Source organism: Panthera tigris, chromosome D1 (assembly GCF_018350195.1).
Source record: "Panthera tigris isolate Pti1 chromosome D1, P.tigris_Pti1_mat1.1, whole genome shotgun sequence".
NCBI lineage: Eukaryota > Metazoa > Chordata > Mammalia > Carnivora > Felidae > Panthera > Panthera tigris.
In genome coordinates, this window is record NC_056669.1 from 97,951,149 (window position 1) to 97,977,752 (window position 26,604).

Sequence of the window (26,604 nt, forward strand, 5' to 3'; positions counted from 1 at the left end):
TCCTAATGTTAAGCTTTTAACCGCACCTCATGCCTGCCAGGAAATCTCCTGTCTGTGATGATTCCGATCTTCAGATGCAAATTCATCAGTGGAGACAGAGCACCTGATTAGGGTCAAATTTTTATTAATACTTGATACTGGAGGGCAATTAAACTTAACTCCTCAGGTTCTGTTTTCTTCTCCTGTTACTGTTTTCTCTCAACTCTCTAACTCACCCCTTCCTCAACTGATGTAAAGATACAGATTCATAGGCCTCACCACAGACCTGCTGAGTCAGAATCTCTTGGGAGCCTGATTGGGACTACCTTGTTCATGTGCCCCCAGAGGATTCTGGTGCCCAGCTCAGGCCATGAAGAAACCTCTTGTAAGCTTCAATCTGTAGCATGCTAAGCCTACTGTTTTATTCTGGTGTTAGTCTGATCTGTGCCAAAGATACTTCACGTCTATTTCTCTGTGTCATCCTGTTGTTGGCATGGTCCTTTTCTAGCTCATTTGGTGTGTGGCCTGCTTGCATTCTCTAGACTGTTCTGCCAAAGCCCCTGACCCCCCACAAACCCTGCTGGACACAAGCCCTCTGTCCAGTGCCTGCCCCACTGTCCTGCATCTCCTGCTCTACCGGCCAGCACTGCTGAGCCGAGCTCTGTGCTGCACCCCTGTCTTCAGCTCAGGTGCCTGGGCTAGCTGCCTCTTCAAGACCCTACCTGAGTAAGCAGCTCTTCTCTCCCCTCCCGGTACAGGACTCACTACCAGAGAAGCTGGCTGTGCACGAGAAGAATGTCCGAGAATTTGATGCCTTTGTAGAAACTCTGCAGTAAAAGTTGGTGTCCTCAAGTACCAGCAGCATCCCCTTTTTGTGGTCCCAGGAGCCAGAGCCTCCCTCTCATCAGCTGCTCCCATCCCTCATCTTGCTCCAGGTGGAGGAAAGGCTGGTTTCCCCCATGGGGACCCAGAAGTCTCTGTTCTTGCACCTCCTGGAGACTCCATGGCGGCAGTCAAGCCCAGTGATAGCATTTGAGAGGACTCACCCCTTGGTCTTGAAGATTGGAAGATGCTTTTTAACAAAAGGGCCCTCGAGGTCGTCTGCTTACGCCGCCCATCAGCAACTGCTTCACAAAGGCTGTCATCCCGTTCTTCCTGCCCACCCCCTGCCCTGGGTCCACCCTGCAGCTGGCCCCTTGTCCACCTGCCGTTACTGTCAACCACTTGACATTCCAACTGGTGGCCCAGAGCCTGGTGTGGAGGCAGAAAGAGGAAGGAGACAGTACCGGGAGGAAGAAGGAAGGCCTCCTTCAGGCTCTTTTTTTTCTTTTCTTTTTTTTTTTTTTCTTTTTTTTTTTTTTTTTGCCCTTTTTGGTTTGGTGTCTTCTTCTCTCCCTCTTTCCGCCCCTGTGCCTATACTTTTGGCAATATGACAGGCCTCCTGCCCAAGGTGGTGAGAACTCCAAAGTCAGCCATTCCCACCCTTGAGCGTTGTGCTAGCCCACCCCTCAGCAGAGGGTCGAGCAGCCCTGGTGGCTGCCTGTGCAGCTCCTCAGCTCCATGGAAACAAGAATCTTGCGTCTCCAGGATTCTGTCATTGGGAGTCACAGCAAAAATTTTTTCTCTCCTTTTCCCCCCTGTTGCTGCTCCTTGGTTAAAAAACATGGTAAATATTTATTACTTTCAGAGAAATCAGATATTTTATAGAGAAAATATGTTTCAGGTTAGGATGTTTTCACTTGGGGAAGGTGGAGGGCCTCTTCCTGGAGTAGGGCCTCTTCCTGTGGAGGTTCCTCAGCTTCTGGGTTGCTGCTGTGAGGGTCTTACTTCCTATTTACACAAGGTGGGATCCAAGAATAGGGCTGGCTGGGGGCGACAGAACCTCCCAGAATTGCTGCACTTGAACTGACGACAGGCTTTACCTTTGACTCCTACATATGCCTGGTGAGAGTCTTGAATCTCTCCCAGCTTCTGCAGAGTAACTGACTCCATTCTGGCAGCCCAGGAAATCTTGGGTGCTAAATGTGTACAACTCTGTGTGTACAACTCGCTAGAGTTGTACCATGCACATACAGTGCATTGTATGTGCCCCGCTGTGGCCACGGGGAGGGCTGGAGGGGCCCCTCCTTCTGGGGGCGCTTGTTCCTGTTTCTCAGGGCTGGGTTATGGGCCTTTTCCTCCTTCCTCCTGGGCCTGGCCACTACCTTTCTTTAATCCCAGGGTCTGCACACCACCCTGAGGTTTCCTGGCTGGATTGGTTCCTTGTTGAGAAACCAAAGCTAGGCATATGATTGACTTAACCTTTTAGGTATCGTTACTTGAGTAAGTCAAGTGCCTAGCCTCACCCACCTACCATCTGTCCCTCTCCCAGCCTAACTGGCAGTCCTGGCCAAGGAAAACAAGGCCCACCCCTTTCCTCCTGGCCCACCTGGGCTATTCATTGGCAGCAGCTGTTCTGCAATGGAGCAGGTGGTCCTTAACTGCTTGTTAGTAAATGCATGTGACACTGGTCCCACCTACAAGACTGAGTTCTGAGGGCTGGAGTGGGCTCTGATGCCGTCTCAGGCAGTTGGAGCCCTTCTGCCCCTGTTGCATGCATTCTGCTGCCACAAAGAAATGTTCCCAGCAGTGGTGTACAAATGGCCCTCCTATCTGGGCCAGTGTGCACCCATGGCCTGCTAAACCAATCCAGACTTACTCCCAAGGCCCCAGTGCTGAGAAGGGTGAAGCCCTGGTAAGCTATTGATTGCCCATGCCCTCAGCCCCATCCTGCCACAATATCTCAGCCGCTGTCCTCCTCCTGAGGCTGAGCACTGAACGGCCTGTTAGCTATTTTCCTCTTTGGCTCCTAATTGTTGGCCTTTGCAGGCAGCAGCCTTTCCTTTAGGACCCCCATCAGTGAAAGGGCAGGGAGGCTGAGACCTGAGCTGAGCCTGGGAGGAGCAGAGCAACTGTCAAGGCTGGCCCTTGCCCCTCAGCCCCATACAGTGACAGGGATGAGCCCTAGACTGACTCCTGCAGCACCCCCTGGGACAGGGCTGGGACCCGTCACCCATCTCCAGGTGACAGAGTCCCTCCCCCGCCTCCATCCCACCTTGTTTGGAAATACTGAGCTATACTTTAAAATGTATTCAAGAAATTTCCAATAAATTTTTTCTGTACTTTACAGCCTCCTGTCCTACAAGTTTTGTAAAAAGATAACCCACCCCATCCCACTTCTGTGAAGATCCTGGTCCCTGACGGGCCCCCTCCATGGAAGTGGGGAAAGAGCAGTAGATATGAAGTGCAGAGTGGCTTTGGAGTCAGGCAGGCTGTTTTGTCTTGGGGCTTGGCCACCGAGCAGCTGTGCAACCTTGGGGCCAGTCAGGAAACTGCTTGGAGTCTCATTTTCCTTGGCTGTACTGTTCCCATTTTGAGGGCTTATCTGTGAATAGTCAGTGAGGTAACGTGCATGAAGTTGACATGCATCTGAAGTGTGGCCATGGCATCACTATCAGCTCTTTCTTGCCCCCTACACAGCCCAGCCCAGCCCAGCACTCAGCCTGGAGGCTCAGAGTGAGAAACAGCTGGCAGGTCTCCGCCATGTTTCCAGTAGAAGCAGACAGGGAATGTGGGGCTTCCCAAGCTGCCCGGTATCTGTTTGCTGATCTAGGAGGAATTGTGGCTGAGCAAACCAGACAGGGGAAGGGGTTGAATGAAATATAGGGAAGTCAAGGGCCCGTCAAGTTTGTTTAGCTGCTCCGATCTGACAGCTTGAGCGAGGCCCTGGTGTGGTCTCTAAGGAGCCATGACAAGTAGAAGAACCCCGCAGACATTATTCCTGCCTGGCCCCCTGTGTGCTTCTGTAGCACACATCTCAGCCCTGGTAAAGCTGGCTCCTGCCTCCTAACTTGTGACTGCACTGGGGGATGGGAGCGAGAGGTAGAGCCAGTATCGCAGAGGCAGAAATGGTTCTAGAAGCAAGGGACTAACTGCCTGACAGACCTAGGCAACTGTTGTGTGGGTTGCCTCCCTACACCCTTCAGGCTGAAGCCAGGGCAGTAAATGGTTAGAAAATTCTAAATTTAGCGCAAACTATGGCTGAAAAGAATGAGGCTGCCCACTGCCATGGTTATGGGCCCTCGGAGCCCTAGCTTGTTAGTTAACTGCACATGATACTCGCCATGATACCTGACTGTGCAGCCAGTTGGGACAGTCACCGAACCCACATCAGAAATGGTGAAAAGGCTGTCCCTAGTGTCTTTACCTTCAGTTGGGATCCCCCCAAAAGCAAACTAAAAGCGTTCAGTTGCCCCATGTCTCATGATGGTGTCCTACCCCTTTAAAGCATCTCCCTACACCCTGCCCCCAGAGACCTGCTGTTGCCAAGGCAGCAGTAAACTGGCTTTTGCGTCACTCAGAGGCCCTGCCAGGAGCCCAGCCCAAGTGAACAACTCTCTTGGTCTCTGGCTCCCCTCTCATAGTTTCCCTAGGATACTGTCCCTCTGTTCCAAACAGTCACCCAGCATAGAGCTGAACAGAGCCAGTGAGAGAGGCTGCCAGTGCCTTCCGTTGGACTAACTGGGTGAGGGCCAGTTGTGCAATGGGACTAGCTTCCTGCAGCTCGGTGCCTGTGTTTTTAACCAGCATCTTAACACCACAGCTTGATCCTGCAATTCTGCCCTGGCTCCCCCAGCCAGAGCAGGCAACGAGGAGAAAAAAGAACAGGCTCAGCTGAGGCCACCATAACCTGATTGCAATCAACAGGCAGGCAGCAGACAGGTGGAACTTGACCTTGACCATCATGCCAAGTGAAATTCTGGTCTGCCCTACAAGTGACAAACCATTATCTTTAACTTGTGGTAAAATACACATAACTTAAATTTTACCATCTTAATCTTTAAAAGCACAGCAAAACCTGCTCAGGAGAGGAAGGGAAAACTGGATATTTCCTAGCCTCTATAGGATTGGGTGGCAGGTGGAAATAGCCAAGTCTTTCAGGCCAACAGGAGGGCCAAGAGAAGCAAACGGTCACATGAGGTTTCCAATCCCAGCTGCTCCACAAAATTGGGACCATCTCATTCCTCTGTGAAACGACGGTCATTCTGATCACCACTGAGCACTCACTGTTACATCCTGTGTGCATCATTTCTGATCCTTAGAGAAATAAGGAGACAGTCTCATGTGGGCTGATTATATGGCTGTTACCATTTGGAGCTGGTGGGAGGGGTGATGGGACTGATTCTAAAGCCCACACTGAATCATGTCTGATTCTAAAGCCCACACTGCTTTCACCACGGTCCCCTCCATTCTGGGGACAGAAGAGGCCTTGGTCATAGGATACAGCACTTGGTGGCCAGTTGGAATGGGGCACACTTACAACATGGAGAGTGGCCATTCACACGTCCAAGCCTGGAAGATGTCAGAAAGCTGGCTTCACACCCACTCCCCAAGGAACAAGACAAGGAAGGAAGGAAGGAAGGGGTCAGATGGACTGGGGAGGTAACTTCCTGAGGCCCTACCTGCTCATCTTCCACAACCACACCACACTTCCCACCCCTTTCTGAGACTCCAGGCCTACTTCCTAACATTCAGGTGGGTAGTTTTCCATCTCCTTTTTTATTGAAATACAAAAAGTGCAAAGGTGAAATACATGATTGGTGCCAAGGAAGTCATTAAGTGAATGTGAACACTTGATTCACAGTACTCCCGCCTCCCCCCCTTTTCCCCGCAGGTACAGACCAGTGGGACAGGGGACAGGAGAAAGACCAAAGAGATCCACGAGGCTCCCCAGTAAATGGGGCTGTGAGCAACACCTGATATACACAGGAGGGCAGAAAGCGGAAGCCCTGGCTTGGGCTAGAGATGCAGGGACCGTCAGGGAACCAGCAGCCACTCCAGGCCCTGGGAGTCCTGACATGCTAGCATCATGAGGAGAGAGCCCAGCGAGGTCGGGGCTCAGGCTGCACCCCCCTCACAGATGGGGCTGGGCTGGTCAATAAGGCCCCCCACCCCAGTACAGGCTCTGGCCAAGGCTGTGGGGGCAGGGCCACTGTGCATCTAGTATCCTGCTGCCAGGGGACAAGGCTGCAGGAAGTGGGGTCCCCAGGGTTCACCAGGAAGGAGTATCATTCTAAGGGACACAGTTGGAATGAGAAGTACCAATCATTGGGGTCCATGTTTTCTGAAAGATGACAGGGCCCTGGGGCTTGTAGTCCCTGGGGGAGGTTGCTAGAACTCCCCTGGCAGGGACTGATCTAATTGGCAAAGTTTCTGCTCAGCCCCTCCGGGAGTCCCTACCCACAGATCCTGAGGCACTGAGTCACTTCTGGCCAGAGCAGGGACCAGTGTGACCCCACAACAGACCTGTCCACAAGAGCCCTATACTGAGGATCTGTCTAAGTAGGTAGAGAGGAGAGGCAAGGCATGGGGCAGGGGGGAGGAGACTGCTTGTCCCTGGCCCAACCAGACTGCCAAGAGGCTTTGGGGCGGGAATGGGGTGTATGCTGGGACTCAGCCCTGTCATCCAAGCTGCCAGAACAGGGGGCTAGAACACCCTGGGGGCAGTATCACTTCAGAAAGCCTGACCCAGGATGTGAGGACGAGAAGGAGGCAGAAATAGGAAGCAGACCCCAGCCTTGCCCGTCCTTAGCTGTGTAAAAACACAAGGCTGAACCATTAGAGGAGAGGACAGGAGCAGGTGCTGGCACACAAGGCCTTCACCCAGGGAGATGCCTCAGCAGGCAGGCCCAAGCCAGCATGGCCTCTTATTCCCCAGCAGCCAGGAAAGGGAGGATCAGCCCCAGCTACCAGCCCAGCCGGCAGTGATTGAGGCATCTGCAATTGCCAGGAAAAGAGGCAGGAGAAAGTGGGTCAGCAGTTTCTGGGGCCAGTCTTTTTCATACTAGAAGAGCCAAAGGCCGCCAGATCTGCAGAGCCTGGCAAGGAGCCAGGGGTCCAAGGAGGCAGTGAGAAGTATAAGGCGAAGAAAAATGTCTCGTGGTTACAGCGAGGTCTCCAGGGCTGGCCAGGTGGGCTGGACAGAAGGGGAGGAAGAGCTGCCCAACTGGCTGGCTCCAGCTTCCAGCTCCCAGGGCCTCATGGCCCCTTTCCTGGGCAGGAGCCCCAGACTCATAAGGCTGAAGCTGGGAAGGGTGGTGGGGCAGGGCTCAGAGCCCTCCTGAGTCAGGGCTGGGGAACAATTCCCCTTGGTGATCCAGAAGGAACTTGGTGAACGTGTTGATGGGATTAATGGCCTTGAGGGTGATGGCAGCATCCTTGGCCCACAGCAGGTTAGGGCCGAGGACAACAGCCAGGTTAGTGTTGGTCATCTTGTTCTGGTCACAGTGGGCAGAAATCTGTGGAGGGAATCAGAGGGCTGCAGCAGGAAGCCAGAGAGCCTGCTTCCCATTCCGAAGAGCTGCAAGGGTGGCAGCTCTCCCCCCCACCCCCCTGCCCTCCTCCAGGTGAACAGCAGATGCTGAGGCCGGGTCTCACCTGCACCAGGAAGGCAGTGAGGAAACGAAGCACCTGGTAGTTCTCCTCAGGCAGCGTCCGGAGCACCTGCAGCGTTGCCCCCACTCTCTGGCTCTCATCAATGTCTACAAGGAATTGGGGCCTAGGTCACAGTGGCCCGGGCCTGGGCCGACATGAGGCCAGAAGGGAGACCCCAACCAGACTTTCCTTGGAGGACAGGCCAAATCTACCTGCTCTGAGTGCAGCTCTGACCCCAACCCAGCAGAATAAGCACAGAACTAGGGAGGGAAGACAGGGGCACTCACTGAGGAAGCCCACAACGTGGGGGTAAAGGTCAAAGGTGAGCAAGGGCTCAGGAAGCTCCCGGAGGAAGGTCTTGAGGATGACCGCCGGCAGGTGCAAATCATTGTACTGGTCAAAGTCCACAGGCAGCCCTGGGGGGTGGGGATGGAGAAGGAGCTGGGCCCAGCACGGAGGCCGGCGGCCCATCCAGATGGCCGATCCAGAGGCCGAGCAGACCCCACTGCCCAATCACCCTCAGCCACTGCACAACACCCTCCTCCCACAGAGCCCTTTCACACAGGCCTTCCCCTCCTCCTCTGTGATGAGGGGACCGGGTTGAATGGGGCCCCCCAGCGCACATGACACATGACAGTTCTTCTTCATCTCTGAATCTAAACCCAGGACCCGGAAGCCTGACCGATGAGGCAGCAGGCTTGGGACAGCCAGGCAGGAGTGGGACCCATGTAATCACACCAAATGCTACGGAAACCTCTGACCGGAACAGAACGGGGGTCCCTTGCTTCCCAGGCAGCAGAAGGCAAAGAAGTGCCCTAACAGTGACACCCGTGCCCCATCTCCCCCCCGCGCCCCTCCCACTGCGGGCCCAGGCACACCCCAGAGCACTCACCCATGTTGTACTTCTGCTGTACTTCTCGCACAACTTGAGTGTTGGCTGATCTCCGGAAAATCCCCTCAGTAGTGAGAGCTGGGAAACAGTGGGGCCTGGTGAGTCTCAGCTCTGGGGCAGTGTGCAGACTCTTCGACCTGTTCTGTCTTGGGGTTCCAGTGAGGGTCGGTGTGGGTGCTGATGCTCCCCAAGGGGAGCTGGGAGACTGGGCTGAGGAGGGACCTACGGTTTCGGCTGCAGGGGAAGAAGCAGGTCCTGGAGGTCCTGCGGCCAGTGGCCTTGGCACTCACCGTGAGCCTGCAGGTAGGCAACAGTCTCCCGGAGCACAAGCGGAATGGGCTCCTGCTCTGGGTTCTTCTCCTGGAGGCTATGGGGACAAGAGCAGTGAGCTGGGTCTGTAAGCCCTTTCCGGTCCCCACGTGCCAGGCCTGCCCACCTTTTGCATACTCACTGCTGCAACGAGACCCCAAACTGCTGGTTGGGCAAAGGGGGCCGTGGTGGCATGGGCTTGGGGGCCGTCGCAGGGCTCTTCTGTGTGGATTTGAGGAAGTCATCATACCTGGGAGAGCAGAGGGGAGGGTCAGGCCCTCGACTTGGCTTTGTCGTCACGTTGGCAACCCTGTGTGTTGGGTACTTCCTGTGCTATTGCACGTGGGTCACTTCATTCAGTCCTCATAGGAGCCCTCAGTCACAGAGTTTTTTAAGTGACAGGAAGGGGATCTGACCTCACACTCTCTGACCCCGTATGCTGTCTCTTACTCATTACGTTCACTTCCTCTGCTTCCTGGGGTTCTCAAGGCTTCCTCTGCCCCTGGCTGGCATGTCCTACCCCACAAACATGACACACAGGCACACCCGTGCCCGGCGGGCACACACAGGGCCCAGGCCTTACTTGAGCACTTGGCGAGGGATCCCCAGCTGCTCCAGCTTCACATGCTCGCTCAGCTCGCTCAGGTAATTCACATAGAAGATCTTCTGCCCAAACTTGAAACTGCCGGCAAAATAACGGGCGTGGGTCAGTGGGGGAGGGCCCGTTTTGGCAGACCCCCACCATCCCCTCGGCAGCCCCCCCAAGGTCAAAGGCCGAGCCCCAAAACGGTCTGTCTCCAGGATTCTTGGCCTGCTCAGGTATGTGCTTCAGAGCCGAGAGGGAAGTGTGGGGAGGTCACTGTTCTCCCCCATCAGCTGCTCACCTAATGATGGGCTTAAAGAGGATGAGCAGGGTCTTGATGAACATGGTGGGGTGCACGATATACAGAGCCTTAATGTTCTTCTTGTACCTGCAGAGACAGAACAGGAACTCAGCAGTGGGCGTGGTGGAAGAGGCACACAGCTAGGTTCTTCGTGCACATTTTCTGATTTGAGTACTCATGGAAAACCTGAGAGGTAAGTGCCACTGTTGTCCCAATTTACAGATTAGGAAACGGAGACTCAGGTTAAGTAACAGGGAAGGGCAGGGTGAATAAGTAGAGAAACTGGGGGTTAAACCCAGGACGTTCCAACTTCAGATTCTTTGCTTTTACCCAATGCTGACAGCTCAGAGCCTGGAGCCTGCTTCAGATTCGGTCTCTCTCTGCCCCTCCCCCATTTGTACTCTGTCTCTCTCAAAAATAAACAAACATTAAAAAAATTAAAAAGAAAATATTTAGCTTTTAGCGTCTGCCAAGCACATTATCTCCTGCTTTCCTCATAACAACTGGGGCTGGGATTATCCCCTCCTTACAAGTGAGGGCAGGGAGACGCAGAGAGGTCAAGCACTTATCCGAAGTCACACAGCTTGCGGTGGAGCCTGGAGATGAACTGGATATAAGCTCCTGAGCAAGCAGAGGGCAGCCCAGAACCCGGCAGAGCTGTTAGCTCCAGACCTGTCCCCAGGCCCCAACCCACTTGCGGTCAAACTCTCGGTAGGCATCCCGGAGCCAGCTAAGGGAGGGCTTGTTGTCGCTGGTCAGGCCATGGTGCAGGTACAGCAGTGTGTAGTCGCTCTCCACATACTGGTCCAGGGTGTGCTTCAGGTACCTACAAGAGAAAAGCCCATTCAGGCCCATCCTCGACACAGGCGGGGCCCCCTGAGACAGGACTCAGCACCCCAGGAGTCTTCTGCTTGTATCATACACCTCCCCACGAGCCCCTCTCCTGCACTGCCTATTCTGGCCGCATAATCAGTCACCGTGTTGTCGTGGAGGAGATTCAGGCTAGTGGTTGGGCTGCACGGAGGAAGAAGAATGGTAGTAACAGCCCAGGCCAGAAATCAGGAGATCGGGACTGTAACTGAGCCCTCTCACATACCCGCAGTAAAAATGGCAGTAACATTCTCTGCAGGACTGCCCTGAGTCAGTAATAATGACGACAGTCACCATTCATCAGTATTTAGCTTTTAGGGGTGCCTGGGTGGCTCGGTCAGTTAAGCGTCCAACTTCGCCTCAGTCATGATCTCACCACTCAAGAGTTTGAACCCTGCGTCAGGCTCTGTGCTGACAACTCAGAGCCTGGAGCCTGCTTCAGATTCTGTCTGTCTGTCCCTGTCTCTGTCTCTCAAAAATAAACATTAAAAAAATCTATATTTAGCTTTTAGTGTCTGCCAAGCACTTTGTATACAATATCTCCTGCCTTCCTCATAATAATTGGGGCTGAGATTATCTCCTCCTTACAAGTGAGGGCAGTGAAGCTCAGAGAGGTCAAGCACTTATCTAAAGTCACACAGCTTGTGGTGGAGCCTAGAGATGAGCTAACTCCAATGTTTGGTCCTGTTGACCAAAGGGCAGCTTATATACTCAACCTCCCATCATAGTCTATAAAGCACTGTGCCCATGAGAGGGGATTGGGGTGACTAGAGGGTCCCCTCCCCTGCTCTAGTCACTGGGCTTTTCTTGGACCAAAGAGCCACATCTCAAGTTCCCCATGCTCACAACATAGTACCTACCACCCCACAGAAGCACATACATGCAGAGGTGTTGAGCACCTAAAGTGGATAAGTACAAAGGGGACAGATAAGAATTCTAGAATGGGAAAGGAGTCCAGGGAAAGTTCTTTCTGGTTGGCGAACCACGCTCAGACCCCAGCAGAACACCACTCCAGGCTGAGAGGCTGGGCCTACAGGAAGGCTAAGGACTTCTGGGGGGGGCGGGGGGGGGGGGGAGGGAGGGATGGTGCCGGGGGAGGTATTCAAGGATTTGAGTAAGTGCTCAGATACAGCCTGACCTAACCCAGACACGGTGCCCTATATCATGGCCCAGGGTGCTGGTCTGGCCCACACAGGCAGGCATGTGAAGTGTCTAATGCCGGATTATTACTGTGATTCCAATCCTTATTGCTACATGGTAATTACCCCTTGTACACATTGAGCACTTTGCAGTCTGCAAAGAGCTGTCACATATAAAGATGCCATTCTGTAACTATAAAATAGCAAAAATTGTGGTGAAAATACAGTCATTCTTTGATGAATGTTATGGCCTTTTTGGAGGGCAGTAAAGTGATGTGTATCAGAAGCTGAAAGATGTTCATACTCTTTGATCCTATAAAAATATACCCAGGAATTTATGCTAAAGAAACAATCTGAAATGAACAGGAGCATTTTTGTAGAAGGCTGTTCATTGCATGTGGCCTGTTTTACAATGGAAAAAAATTTTTTGAGCACCAAGCTAACTGTCCAAAAACAGGGAACTGGTTAAATAAAATACAGGATATCTATAAATAGAAAACCTTACAAGATGTTTCTGCAGACAGAACCTATCTGTGAAGTTAGGTGTCAGAAGAGCAGTCACCCATTGGGGTAGTGACTAGAAGAGCAAAGGGAGGTCTGTGGGTGTGGATGACATGGTGTATTCCATTAAAAAAAAGCTTTTTTTAAATGTTTTATTTATTTTTGAGAGAGATAGGGCATGAGTGGGGGAGGGGCAGAGAGAGAGGGAGACACAGAATCTGAAACAGGCTCCAGGCTCTGAGCTGTCAGCACAGAGCCCGACGTGGGGCTCGAACTCACGGACCGTGAGATCATGACCTGAGCCGAAGCCGGCCGCTTAACCGACTGAGCCACCCAGGCGCCCCTGGTGTATTCCATTTTTGGAAATTCTTTATTTTTTTATTTTTTTAATGTTTATTTATTTTTTAAGAGAGAGACAGCAGGGGAGGGGCAGAGAGAGAGGGAGACACAGAATCTGAACCAGGCTCCAGGCTCTGAGCTGTCAGCACAGAACCTGATGCAGAGCTCGAACTCACAAACCGCGAGATCATGACCTGAGCCAAAGTTAGATGCTTAACTGACTGAGCCACCCAGGTACCCCTGGTGTATTCCATTTTTGAAAATTTATCAAGTAGTATACATAATTTGTTCACTTTTCTCTGCACACATATGCCAATAACATGTTTTTAAAGGATATCTTTGAAGAATGTTTAATGCTCAGAAGATGTTATATAAGATACAGAGGGGACTATACACCTGTATATATTATAGAAAAAAATAAGAAGTGAATACACTAAAATATTAACACTAGTTTTCTCTCTGGGTGGTAGGTTTATGGGAGATTTTATTTATCCTTGTATTTTTTCTTTATAGCTACTTACGTTTTTCTAAATTCTTGAAATCTGTAATACTTTACAATGATATACAATGACATTTCATGTATATTACCTTTACCTAATGCCCACAACAACCCTATGAGGTGGGCACAATTCTTATTTTTATAGGGTTCAGAAAAGAGCTGCCCCCAAGCACACAGCTAGTAAGGAGTACAGCTGAATCCAAGCTTCGGGCATTTTCTATTTCAACCTCCCAGATCTGGCTGGACAGCTGGGAAAGGCCAAGGCTGAGATAATGTGATTGATCCCCACTGAAAGTGCTGCCGTGCCGGCTGCATGGGGGCAGGGAGACCCCTTTGGGAAGGGGTGGAGGACAGACAGGATGGATGCAGGGGGCTTCCAGAAATCAGAGGAAGCCTCCTGAGTAGTGGAGCCTCACTCAGCAAGCTTTCTCCTGAAAACTGGGTGCTTTCCCATCTCCTTCCTCTGATTTTCTCCCACTCAGACTATTATCTGGCCAGGAGTCTGTCACCTGCCAAATCAGACGGGCTGTGTTAAATCAGAGGGTAGGGGTGTGACTCAGCTACCCTCAGGCTGAGCTCCCTGGCCTGCTCCTGGCTAAGCCATGTGATGGGCCTGAACAAGGCTCGGCCTGGCTGGCTGAGGGGCGGCAGGAGAAGGGTTCAGGAAGCCAGAGAGGAAACTCACACAAGGCCGGAGAGACTCAGGCCTGGCTCACCAGGACTGCAGATGCTGCACTCAGGCCCTTTCCCATTCTGCAGCCGCGCCCTTGGCCTGCCCCGACCCCTCACCACCCCCTACATGCACAGAACCATTCAGGATCCCAAAGAGCTGGTATCAGTTTCAGGGAGTGCTTTAGTAGAGATCAGGAGAGAAGTGCAAGATGGTAACTGGACACACACTAAGGCACCTCAGAAGACCGTTCTGGCCCGGCATCCACGGAGGTCCTGCACCCAGGACCACATGCCCCGGTCCCCATGGGTCCACATGCCCGGGGCCCAGTGGTGGCTCAGCAGTGAACACTTATCAGGTTTCTAGACCAATCAGAGCTATGACATATATTTGGCTAACAGAATCCAGATAGGTACAGAAGCCACTGGCACCAAATCTGACACAAAATTCACTGATTATTCATCTAAATGATGAACAACTGCAACCACATCAGAAGCACCACATCATAATAATCAGTCCTCCTGTGTGGATAGCATTTAACTTTTCCGGGCACATCCGCATGCAGTATCTCCCACAAGGAAGGAGGGCTTGATTATGAAAAGAGGCTTGAAGAGATGAAGACACCCTTCTAAGGCTGCAGTTTCCCAGACTAGAAACCAGGTCTGACTCCTAGTGCAGTGCTCTCCCCAAAATGTAAAATAGCTCCCACGGGAGAAGAGGAGAGGCACTGAGGGAAGTGACGGTAAGGAGAATGGCATCAGCCGATGCTGGGTGTAGGTCCCTCCACCTTGCCCAGGGATACTCACCCCAGGAGCTTGCTGTGGTCCAGCTGGTGGCTCGGGGGCATTCGGCAGGCACTAAACACGATGATCTTCCGCCCATACTTGTCGTCTCCTAGGTGTGGAGAAAGATGGAGCACAGTGGGTGGCAGATCAGCCGAGAGAAGTGGGCTGAGGAACTGAAAGGTGCCGGGCCTGGAGACCTGTACCACATAGTGCAGGGGCCAGAGGGGCTAACGCAGACATACCTCTGGGCAGCTGTCTGCACTCAAGGATGTGTCACTGAAGAAAGAGGGACAGGTTGCTCTCAGGGCTACTGAGCTGGGGTCTAAAAAAATAACAGCTTTTTAAAAAGTCACACCTGGTGGAAACACCCAAATGCCCATCAACGCATGAACGCATGAAGAAAATGTGGTATATCCATGCAGCAGATATATTGTTTGGCCATAAAAAGGAACGAAGTACTGATCCATGCTACATTATGAATGAACCTTGAGAACATGATGCTAAGTAAAAGAAGTCAGATGCAAATGCCTCCATATTGTACGACTCCACTTATATGAGTTATCTAGAATAGGGAAATCCGGGGCACCTAGGTGGCTCAGTCAATTAAGTGTCCAACTTCGGCTCAGGTTCATGATTCTCACAGCTTGTGGGTTTGAGCCCCGTGTCAGGCTCTGTGCCGACAGCTCAGAGCCTGGAGCCTGCTTTAGATTCTGTGTCTCCCTCTCTGCCCCTCCCCCATTCACACTCTGTGTCTCTCTTTCAAAAATAAATAAAAGGTTAAAAAAAAGATGTTATGCATCCCAATGTTTATAGCAGCACTATCAACAATAGCCAAAGTATGGATAGAGCCCAAATGTCCATGTCATACTCTGCCAAAGTCCATCGATGGATGGATGAATGGATAAAGAAGACGTAGTATATACATACAATGGAGTATTACTCGGCAATCAAAAAGAATGAAATCTTGCCATTTGCAACTATGTGGATGGAAGTAGAGGGTATTATGCTAAGCAAAATTAGTCAATCAGAGAAAGATAAATATCAAATGACTTCACTCATATGAGGACTTTAAGACACAGAACAGATGAACATAAGGGAAAGGAAGCAAAAATAATATAAAAACAGGGAGGAGACAAAACATAAGAGACTCTTAAATACAGAGAACAGAGTTGTTACTGGAGGAGTTGTGGGAGGGGGGATGGGCTAAATGGGTAAGGGGCATTAAGGAATCTATTCCTGAAATCATTGTTGCACTATATGCTAATTTGGATGTAAATTAAAAAAAAAAAAATAAATAAAAATAAAATGAGAAAAAAAAGATGTTAGAATAAGTAAATCCACATAAACAAAGCAAACTGGTGGTTGCCAGTTGCTGGGAAGAGGGGAGATTAGGGATTGGCTCTTTATGGTTATAGGATTTAGAATGGGTATGGATGAAATTGTGGGACTAGACAGAGGTGGTGGTTGTACAACATTGTGAATGTACTCATCACCACCAACTGTAGGGGCGCCTGAGTGGCTCAGTTGGTTAAGCAACTGACTCTTGATATTGGCTCAGGTCATGATCTTGAGGTTCGTGGGATCAAGTCCCATGTCAGGCTCTGCATTGATAGCACACAGCCTGCTTGGGATTCTCTCTCTGCCCCTCCCCTGCTCACACTCTCTCAAAATAAATAAATAAATAAGCATTAAAAAAAACAAACAAACCAATTACATACTTTAAAATGGTTAATTTTGTTATTTAAATGTCACCTTAACTTAAAAAAACTGAAAGTCATGCCCATCAAAGCAACTGCTATCTAGCAAGTTATCTTAAAAGCCAATGCTTATTCCAGAAATGCCCTCTCTGAGCAGCGTATTTGGAAGACTTCTTGAAACTACCTTCTGAGCAAGTCCAAGGCCACTGAGGAAATGGGTGTGATTACTTAATGGTCCAGTCTCATCTTTGACCACTATCACATTTTCTGATTTTATTACTAGAATTATTAACCACACTTGGCTCTGACTGACTCCTAGACATTCCTAAAAATCATACCCCTTCTCATTAAGGATATTATTTTTTTAACTATTTATTTATTTGGGGGAGAGTGCAAGCATGGGAGGGGCAGAGAGAGAGGAACAGAGGATTTGAAGTGGGCTTTGTGCTGACAGGCTGACAACAGTGAGCCTGATGTGGGGCTCAAACTTACAAACCACGAGATCATGACTTGAGCTGAAGTCAGACGCTTAACCAACTGAGCCACCCACGTGTCCCTCTCATTAAGGATATTCTAAAGAACATGGAGTTCAGAGGAGTTTGAAATGCTTTGCAAGAATGCTCATTTGGCAGTAATCACTGGGGTGTTTGCCCCAAACTGGTCACTATTTGATGGTCTAATCTGGCTTTGTCAAGAAGCTGGGCAGCTTTTGGGGTGCCTGGGTGGCTTAGTCAGATGAGCATCCGACTTCAGCTCAGGTCATGATCTCGCAGTTCGTGAGTCCGAGCCCCACGCCGGGCTGTGTGCTGACAGTTCAGAGCCTGGAGCCTCCTTCAGATTCTGTGTCTCTCTCTCTGCCCCTTCCCTGCTCATGCTCTGTCTGTCTCTCTCTAAGACAAATAAACACTAAAAGAAGCAGCAGCAGCAGAAGCAGCAGCAGCAGGGCAGCTTTTGACACATCTCCTACTGCCCTCCAAGGTGAGATGCTCTTGCAGGGTCAGCACAGCACTCACCCCAAACAAAGCTCAATGAGGACAAGGCCTGGTCCTCACTGCCCCATGTCCCAGGGACCTTCCCTACATCTTTTCCTTCACAACCCTGCAGAGACACCAAACCACAACTGCCTAATCCCCATTGCTTCAGGGGCAAATGAGAAGACTACTTACACAATCCATGAAACACATTGCATCTGTCCTCCACCTACCTCTGAGGATTAAGGAACCCTCCCCCCCTGCCCCCCGGCCCCATGCCTTGCTGACTGCCCTTCTCCATATTTAGTAAGCCATGATCTTGATGCTTCTTCTCGGTCAGTGACCTAACCCAGGAGTCAGTGCTTTTCCGAAGTGGTTGCCAAGGCTCTGACCCTTTTCTCCAGGGCTGGGGCAAAACTCAGAGGGGCTGAAGGAGGCTTCTGGAATGTGGGCAGCATGGCCCCAGGCCCTGCTGGCTGCATGGCTTGGTGCTTTGGCCTAATTTAGCACCTCACTCCCAGCTGTCTGACTACCATATCCAACTTCTAGATCAGCCCCTTCTTTGGAATGACTCACAGGATTCTCCAGGCTCACACACTTTCAACACAGACATGCTTGCAACTCAGTCCACATCAGGCAGCTTTGGGACACTGCTGTTTCTTTTGTCAGACAGAACTTCCTTGAGACAATTCTGCTCCCCTCCTCCAGGCTACTCCTTGAAATCCTTAAGACTCATTCCAGAAGACTTTGTCCTCCCCTCCTTCCCCGAGACAGGTTAGCTGTTCCTCTGCCGTGATACTTTGACTCTTCTGTATAATTGTTTATGTGCTTGTCTCCTCTACTGGCTTGTGAGCAGGAGCCATGGCTCATCCACCTTTGAAACTCCAGTGCTGGTCCAGAGCCCAGCATGTGGCAGATATTCAAGAAACGTTGGAAGCCTGCATAAAGTCATAGGTCAGCATTACGTGGTATGCATGGTTCTATTTTGGAATTTGTTCATGATGATATCTAGGTTACGAGATTGCTTTAGACGGTTTCCTGGACAGAGTTTCTCCAAACTTACAAGCAGAGAGCCCTCTGCAAGCCAGTCTGAGGAGAAGGTGCAGCCTCATCTCATCCAGCAACAGGTCTATTTTGCAAGACCACCTGCTGTCATACCCTAGCCTAGATCCCGAGGTACTGGGTTCCCTCCAGTCCAGTGGGGGGTGGCTCTCAGGCCTGTTCCAATCCCTTCCCATAGACTGACAGAAGAAGCAAGAGCAAAGTGGTAGGGCAGGGACAAAGGATCAGCCTGGCTGATCCAGCCTCATGTACAATCTGGAACCTTCTGCCATGAGCATGTGAGGGGAGGGACATCTGCCTATTCCCCTCTAAGCAGAGGAAAGGCCTGGAATGTAGAGGAAAATGCAAGGAGGAGCATGGAGGTTCCAAAAGATTCTTTTCATCCTGCCACCACCATCCCCCACACCCCCCACGGACGATGCAGCCCTCATTGGTTGGTAAATATAGGGACTTTGGCAGGAGAGGGACAGGACGTCTGAGCTCACAGGGCTCTGGAATTTAAAGAGATAGTAACTGGTTAAGCAAACAACTGAGGTGAGGGGCCTGGGGCCTGTGGCTCCATCATGGCTGGCCTTGTCAACACCTTGTAAATGGGAAACTTTGGGTTCTCAACGACGGCTCCACCAATGGGCATCTACCAAGGCCAAGATGTGATATGAAAAATATTACAAACACATGCACATGTTCCCTAGGAGAAGAGGTCCACATCACTCATATTCTTAAAGAGGGCTCTGACCAGTTCTAAGAACGACTTCACTGGACTGTGTGCTCCTTGAAGGAGGTGATGTGTGTTTTTCCTCACTGAATCCTCAGTGCTGACTACAGGGCTTGTTCCAGAGTAGGTGTTCTACAAATGCATGTTGAATGAAGTCAGAATGGGGATGGAGCAAAAGGGGGATCGGTGAGGGGCTGCAAGGCAAGACTCTCAGACAAGCAAGAATGAGATGTGGGTGACCCCAGGGTCTAGCCCCTGTCCTCCCTTCCCTGAGGTTAAGTCCCATTGCTCAAGCCCTTGGGTGGCTTGGCATTTGCCAGCAGAGAGGGCAACTGCTGCTACAAGAACTTTACTCCTGCTCTCAGAAGAGAACAGACTTCTGCCCTGGAGACTGCAGGGGGAGAAGGAGTCTGGTGTCTCCAGGGCACTGGGGGTGAGGACTCAATGAGAAGACACAGAGACTGTGGAAAGCACCAGGAAAAGAGCAGCGGCCTGAGAAGGGAGACTCTACATTCCCCAGATCCCAATCAGGAACGTTCCCAGGCTATCAATCAGCAACAGTGCAGTCCTCTAGCAGGCATTCTGGGAACCGCCAGACCAGCCACCACCCGCCCGCAACCTGCAGAGCAGGCCAAGGAGATGGGAGGTGGGGGCTGGGGCACTGTGCTGGGGCCGGCTCACATGTTTGTTAAACTGTTAAATGATGAGGATACTGTAGCCAGTTGACATCATGTTGGTGCTTGAAATCTGCTGTGGTCGAAATTGCAAATGCTACAAATAAATAATAGCCTTCCCCTCCACCCCCACCCCGCCTTCCCAGAGAGCCAACTGATAAACGTTTATCAGCACACCACTGGAAAGAACCACTTGGACGGAGTCAAATTTGACTGTGGAGAATGACAGCTACTACCAGCTCAGAGAACACAGGCTGCAGAGGAGATAGGGACATAATCCATCCTCCGTTCCAACATGGGCTCTTTCTCCAGTTTCTAATGCCAGGAAACTGGCCTCCCAGGACATCATCGTGGTCTCATCAAATGACTCCTGCTCTGATGGTACCAATCCAAATTCTTCTCAGCAGTTAGAGAGGCACACCCTTGGGGGCACCCCCACCAGAGGGGCCTTGAGCCAGCCCTAAGGCCAGGCCATTGTTCACAGCCAGCCTCCTGCCCCCAGGGACGTGGGCCCTCCCTCCCCAGAAGCCCCTTTCCCTTTGGGCTCCGGATGTGTCCCCACATGGCATCACCCTATCAAACCTCCTGTAAACCTTTTGCTATTTCCGGCTCCCAGGTACCGCCAGCTCCCAGCTCCCTGAAGTGGGGCTGCAATTAAGCTGCCCCCCCCTGGCTTCCACCAAGAGCCCTTCTTGATCCACAGCCCAGAGGCCAAGCACAGAGAGCCAGGAACACACCTACCTGGCTGGGCCCCCTCAGGCTCATCACACCCTGGGGAAACAGAAACATGTTGCAGCTCTGCTTTGTAGTGGGAAAGGGGGTCACCAGGTGCCGGGGTGAGGGTGGGAATGGGGGTGGGTACCCCCCCGCTCTGTTTTGTGTCTTGGCCACATAGGCCAGGAGGATAGAGACTATGTCACACCACGTTAGATACTCCTGATGCCCCAATCAGGTCCATTTCTGGAAGTGAGGAGAGAAAGTTCTGAACCTTTGGGTGACTCTCTTGTGCCCAGGTAAGGACCCGGCCAGGTAAGAACTCTCAGCCTTGCTTCTGCATGGATGAAAGAAGTCATAGCCAAGGCTTCCAACCCAGGCTTGGGTACCAGGCAGGCACCAGGAACACAAATGCCATGGAAATGCCTCTGACATTAGGGGCAACTCTTTTAACTGCCCCATCCCTCTCTGAGCCCAGCATTCAGAGATATGGACCTCCCTATGGCTTCCCTACGGCCAGATGCCTCTGGGGCCCCCTTAAGCCAGCACCACTGGGCTCCAGAGCCATGTGCTGCCTGGCCTCCTTTGCCCACCCCAATGCCTCAGAGCAGAGCCATGCTGCCATGCTAGCTTACAGTTGCCTGTCCTCACCAGTGAGGATGACCATTAGGGGAAAGACAAAGAATCCTATCACTCTAATTTCCTCTTCTCGTAGTACAACCTTACAGGCAGAAATCAGGTCACCAGCATCCTTGTGACCTCCCCTACTCTGGGTCCTGCGTTAAGAACAGGAAAGTGGGAGCTCACTAAGGCTGAGACCCAAGGCGGGGCTCATACCCACTCTCACGAAGGTAGCACATCTTCCTGGGACCTGATGCTCCAGGGGGTCATGGGGTCCCTAACTTCTGGAAGGACACTCTGCCATTCCAGACTTCGTTGGAGGTAGGGCTTCCCCAACAGGAACTGGCACCTCCCTGGTCCCCAGTAACTGATGAGATGGAAAGGCTGACATCAGGACAAAGGGAAGGGGGATCAACTGCCACTCATTCAGGGCCAACTATGTTTCGGCTCCAGGCTAGACCCTGATAGACGGTCACTACTGTAATCCTCTCAGTGACCCTTTGAGGAAGACATGAGTTCACAGAGCAGAGCTGGAAATCAAACCGGGGCTTTCTGACTTCAAAGTCTCCTAAGCCACACTGCCTCCCACACGCCATTGGCCAATAGAGACAACTGGGTCACAGGTCAGGATGTGCTTGCAGGTTAACAGGCCAAGTGGCCAATCACAATCAAGTGTGTGAGTTTAAAGAATAGTACGTGTGCTCAGGAGCCCCAGGGTCAGGGGTCAGACCACAGAGTGGGCACCCGCCCGTCCCCGAGTCCCTACCCCCTGAGAGGCCAGGGGTGAGACCAGGAGGAAAACGGTGCACTGCTGGCTGTGCTCACCTGCCACCTCCACAATCTGGTGCCGGGCGATGTCGTAGTAAGGGTCATCCCACTTCAGGTGTGTCACGGGTTCCGGGGAGCTGCTTTTGGAGTCATCTGAGGAACACGGCAAAGGCAGGGGGTAATCTGGGGTGCTGGAAGTGTTCTCCCCAAGACCTGTGTTCTTTGATCCTCCCCATCTCCACCATAGGACTTGTGCTACCAGTCCCACCCTGGGGCTGGTCTCCCTGCCCTCCTCCTGCTCTCCTGGGGTCTTCCTCCAACAGGAAGGGAGTCTCCCCTTCTAAGGCATGTATGGCTGCCTGAGATCCGGCAGCACCCACCTGACTTGGGGAAGTCGGGCATCTCATCTGAGGGCCAGTTCTTCTCATCAATGGAGGCTAGCTTCAGCTGGTTCAGAGCCTGGCTGGTGTCATCCAAGGTCAGGTCATCCTGCAACTCTGAAAGCGGGTCCATGACCAAGCCTGTCCCTCACAGCTTCGTTCCACAGAACCTGAAGAGAAACCGGGCGGGGCGGGGGGGGGGGGGTTAGCAAGTCAGGGGCACCCTCTTTTCCCCTGTGACTTCTACAGCGAGTCCTCCTGATCTCACTCTTTCCTCCCGCAGTGTCCCCTGTTCCTGTTCCTCAACACTTCGCATCCTTGCCAAGAGCTCCATGTAGCCCTGGGCTCTCCACAGGCATGATGCCAGAAAAGGCAGCTGGGGCAGAGGATGGTGCAGCTCAGGGCGTGCCCTCAGGTTGTCCAGTTGGATAAGGGATGAGCCGTGCCAGGGCCCATGCTGCCCACTGCCTATCTGGTTCAGCAATGCAGTCCCAGCTGCAGAGAGTAGAAGTCTACACCCCGTCCTCAGGGTTCATAGAGCACAGAAGCTTCCTAGGTGCCAGCAGTTAGAGGGTAGAGATGTTGCAAGCATCTACGGAGTACAGGGCTATTCCACATGAAAAGTTATTTGTGGCCTTGTCTATTCCATCCCTCACTTTTGTCCTGGGAACAGGAGGTGGCCAGAGACCACAGGGTCCCAGAAAAAAGTCAATGGTCAAGGTGCCCAGCTGGGTTTGCCCCAGGACAGAAACAAGAAATGGGATGGAATCTGCCTGCCAGTCAGAGTGGGCAATCTTCAGGCTCTTGGGGGCTCCCAGGCCCACTCTAAACTGCAGGGAGCTCTGAATGCTAGTTTCAAGGTGGGAAAGGTCAACAGACAGTGCCAAGCATTGGAGAGCACAGATGGGAAAGTGGGAATCCCATGGCATTCAGAGTGTTAAGCTACAGGAGTTGAAAAACAGACCAGCAGTCACAGCAGACTGAGAGGGAGAAGAGCCAGCTCGGAAGCTGGGCTTGCCCAGGTCTAGGTCTGGCAGAAAGGATGTGGCCCCATGAAGCCCGAGAGCAGTACCTTCTGCCCTTGGCCCTAAATGGAGGCCAATCCCCTTCCGTTCCAAACTCACCCTGTGGGTCAGGGAGGGGATTGAATCCACTCAGTCCAACCCCAGGGAAGAGGCTGCTCTTAAGCACACTACATTCCTAGAGCCCAAAAATGACATATATAGTCAGAGAATCAGCAGGGCAGATAGAGTCCAGACAAGACCAGGCACAGGGAGGGAGAAGAGGGGGGAACTGCTAGCTAGGATCCAGACCCCAAACACCTCTGGGCTCTAAGGCAACATGACAACCTCCTGCACACGTCACGTCACAGCCGAGGACTCTGGCTGGTAAACCCGGCTCCCTGTGCCTAGCAACAACCACCCTGTTACCAGGGCAACCACACTGATTCAGTGGCAAAAGCTGTTCCAAGCTCCTGAGTCAAAGCCAAGCAGCCAAATAGCCAAACAGCCATAAAACAAAAACCAAAATCCAGAAAGTCTTTCTCCTCCTTTCCTCTGGCCTCTTCTCTGCTACACTTATTCACTACTGCTGATTACCACCAAAATAGAAATCCCTTCCATGAGCACAGAGAAAGATGACCCTCTCTTTTTTTTTTTTTTTTTTTTTTTTAATTTTTTTTTTCAACGTTTTTTATTTATTTTTGGGACAGAGAGAGGCAGAGCATGAACGGGGGAGGGGCAGAGAGAGAGGGAGACACAGAATCGGAAGCAGGCTCCAGGGTCCGAGCCATCAGCCCAGAGCCTGACGCGGGGCTCGAACTCACGGACCGCGAGATCGTGACCTGGCTGAAGTCGGACGCTCAACCGACTGCGCCACCCAGGCGCCCCAAGATGACCCTCTCTTATCTGGGAACGCACTTCTCTCAGTGAGTGCTGCTGTGCCCCACACCCCTGCTCTCCCATTGTCCTTCAAGCCTCCAATGCAGGCAACTCTAAGTCTTGAGGAATCCACTCCTGATTCATCGACAAACTCCTCCCATTCAACCAGATGGCTGTGAGGATTCCCCAAAGGGGACTCCACTGGGTAACGGACAGAATTCAGCACAAAGTAACCCCTATTAGGCCTGAGTCTTCTCTTCATGCCTTCTCTTCTGTCACTGACCAGGCACCAAGCGCTCCATTAGCCCTGCCCACAGCTATCCCAGAGAAGTCTTTCTGCACAATAGTGGGTCTTAACTCAAAAAAAAAAAAAAAAAAAAAAAGGCACGGGATGAGGGATATGGAGAACTGGATTATAGTCCTGCTGGAGCCAATGAGTTGCAAAGATGCTGGGCAAGTCTTTTCCTAACTAGACTTACATCTCCTTATCTATAAAAGCACAGACTCCTTCCAGAAACATAATTCTCCAGTATTCTAAAATACACTGAAGTGAACAACAGGGTTAGAAGGAACAGCTGCGAGCTGAAGTATGTGTGAGGGAAGGAGAGGGACACCCTCTAAAAGGGAGTTGAACTTGAACTCCACCTCTTTTCCAGGAACTGCTCCTCTGTTTTGTCTGTTCTTCCAAAACTGACCCCTCCCCCACCCCATAGCCTCCTTTTCCAGCATAACTAATCACAGTTGTTTCCACCTCCCAGCCAGACTGGCCTCCAACCCACAGCTGCTTTCCCCTGTGAACCCTGAAGTTTAGCTCCCACTCAGTGGGAGGGTAAGGGAAGCTGGCTCAGGGAAATTCTAATATAAAGGGGTGGCCATGAAGTATCCTGGCTGCCTAAGACTCCAGTCACCTACAAGCCCTGTTCCACTCTGTGCAAAATACTCCTTACTCTGAGATTAGTATTTCTCTTCTCCACAGGTAATATCTACTTTTACAAAGATCTTTGAGAATCATTTTAGGCAGAGGTTTTCACCTCTGGACTTCTCTGAAATTCTGATGAAATCTGTGGACTTTTTCCCTAAGAAAACTCAGCACATGCATGAAATCTTCTATGCAATTTTAAGGCCCTCTGAGAATCTAAGAATCCCTGACCTATTCAGCACACAGATGCTGTCATTTGTTGAATGACTGAATGAGTGAATTCGTCTCCTAAATGGAGAAGGGAACCAATATTTGTTGAGAGCCTATATAGTGCTATAAAGTAGACAAATTACCTTTTTTTTTTTTTTAAATTTTTTTTTTAATGTTTATTTATTTTTGAGACAGAGAGACAGAGCATGAATGGGGGAGGGGCAGAGAGAGAGGGAGACACAGAATCGGAAGCAGGCTCCAGGCTCTGAGCCATCAGCCCAGAGCCCGACGCAGGGCTCGAACTCACGGACCGCGAGATCGTGACCTGAGCCGAAGTCGGACGCTCAACCGACTGAGCCACCCAGGCGCCCCGACAAATTACCTTTTAACTTCACAACAGCACCATGAGGTTTGCATTACCAGGCCCATTTTACTGCTCGAGGAAAGTCAGGGCCAGAAAAGATAAGCAAACTCTTTAGGCGGGTCATACAGCTGAGTCAAAATTTTAATCTATATTTGTAGAAAGTGGTCTCTTGATGCAGGTCAGTCCCTCAACACTTCTTTAAATGACTGTCATTCATGTGATTCTGAAGGTTCAGAGAGGTGCCATGAAAAAACAAAGTAAAGCCTCTCCCCTAATCTTCACGAAGAACTGAGATAATTTGAAATCGTATTCTCTGGCATTGGGACCGCCCTCCTAGTTGGGGCTCCAAAATTGCGAAAATGCAAATCCCATGATACAACAGCGAGACTTTCGACTACAAATGCATTTGTACAGAGCTTCGTGGTTTACAAAACCCGTAATAGGTGTAATTATCCCATTTCAGAGATTAAGAAATAGAGATGAAAGCGTGGCCTAATTAGTGGCAGGCTGGATACTTCCCCCAAATTTCTCGCTCTTAGCGCTTCGCCAGTTCGGACCAAAGAGGCTTCCCCTTACCGTGGGCTTGCTCGATGACAGGGATCTGACCTAGACTCTGCCCTGGGAAGTGCAGGAGGAAAGCAGCAAAGGAGACAAGTCACCTCGGTGCAGACCCAGGAGGGGGCTGAAACCCGCTGTGGGAAAGCCAGGCCCCATACCACTCCTGCTCCCTTCCTAGGATCCGCTCGAATCATCCCCCTCCTGACCCTATGCCTTAAAGTGACCTGTCTAGTCCCTCCCTTTTCCCCCCCACCACCCAGGAAGACCCCCGCGCTCCGCAGCTCACCGTGGTCGGGCACTGCTCCCTGTGCCACGCCTGTCAAAGCTCGGCAAACATCCGGCTCCGCGGTAGAACGGGAACCGCCCCCTCCGGGGCTCCTCACTCCCCAACCACTTCCGCCACACCTCCAACCCACTTCCGGCTCGCTGCCAGGTCCAAACATGGCTTTCCAGGATCCCCTCCCACTTTCCTGCACGTGCTGGCTTAAATGCCCGCCTGGGAGAGGGACAGCATAAGTGTCCGACCCGTCCCTCCCAAAAGGAGGTGATTGGAACAATTAGTTCCGCTTTCCCTGGAGCTCGAATCCCTAGTGGTCCGCTGGAATCCTGTGGTTCTTATTGTTATCAGACGGAGTTTTGCCTCGCCGGTATTCCCCAACTCCCGGTTCTGTGTACCAATGAGTCAGACTCTTCGGATTCTCTCCCGACAGGAAATTCGGAAGCCAATGGTT

The 26,604-nt window shown here is 51.6% G+C and overlaps 2 protein-coding genes across 13 annotated transcripts in view; one reads left to right on the plus strand and one right to left on the minus strand.

Annotated features, from left to right (window-relative positions):
• The window catches only part of ATG13 (autophagy related 13), a 50,650-nt gene extending 49,816 nt beyond the window's left edge, over positions 1-834 (plus strand). For all 11 annotated transcript variants that reach the window (XM_042959377.1, XM_007082119.3, XM_007082117.3 and 8 more), the window contains one exon: positions 738-834. In XM_042959377.1, the coding sequence (XP_042815311.1) occupies positions 738-815 (78 nt within the window). In that variant the 3' untranslated portion in view covers positions 816-834. The remainder of the gene's footprint in view (positions 1-737) is intronic.
• A 4,724-nt stretch (positions 835-5,558) lies between these two features.
• Positions 5,559-26,259, minus strand: ARHGAP1 (Rho GTPase activating protein 1). 2 transcript variants are annotated; one of them, XM_015537543.2, is made up of 14 exons: positions 26,160-26,174; positions 25,892-25,933; positions 21,943-22,112; positions 21,620-21,715; positions 14,362-14,449; positions 10,232-10,363; positions 9,538-9,624; positions 9,237-9,335; positions 8,796-8,903; positions 8,635-8,711; positions 8,345-8,422; positions 7,740-7,868; positions 7,456-7,559; positions 5,559-7,316 (listed from the first exon to the last, which is right to left on the minus strand). In XM_015537543.2, the coding sequence occupies exons 3-14, from the start codon at positions 22,073-22,075 to the stop codon at positions 7,128-7,130; spliced, it is 1,320 nt and encodes a 439-aa protein (XP_015393029.1). In that variant the 5' UTR covers positions 22,076-22,112; positions 25,892-25,933; positions 26,160-26,174; the 3' UTR covers positions 5,559-7,127. The 2 variants fall into 2 exon arrangements, with proteins under 2 accessions (XP_015393029.1, XP_007082185.1); XM_007082123.2 differs by lacking the exon at positions 25,892-25,933 and having other exon boundaries at positions 26,160-26,259.
• Between the last annotated feature and the right edge of the window lie 345 nt (positions 26,260-26,604).

Coding starts and splice junctions, on each gene's coding strand:
- ARHGAP1 (XM_007082123.2), bottom strand. CDS start 22,075: ATGGACCCGCTTTCAGAGTTGCAGGATGACCTGACCTTGGATGACACC. Junction 21,716..21,942: donor GCCCGACTTCCCCAAGTCAG/GTGGGTGCTGCC, acceptor CGTGTTCCTCAG/ATGACTCCAAAAGCAGCTCC. Junction 7,869..8,344: donor ACAGCAGAAGTACAACATGG/GTGAGTGCTCTG, acceptor CCCACCCCCCAG/GGCTGCCTGTGGACTTTGAC.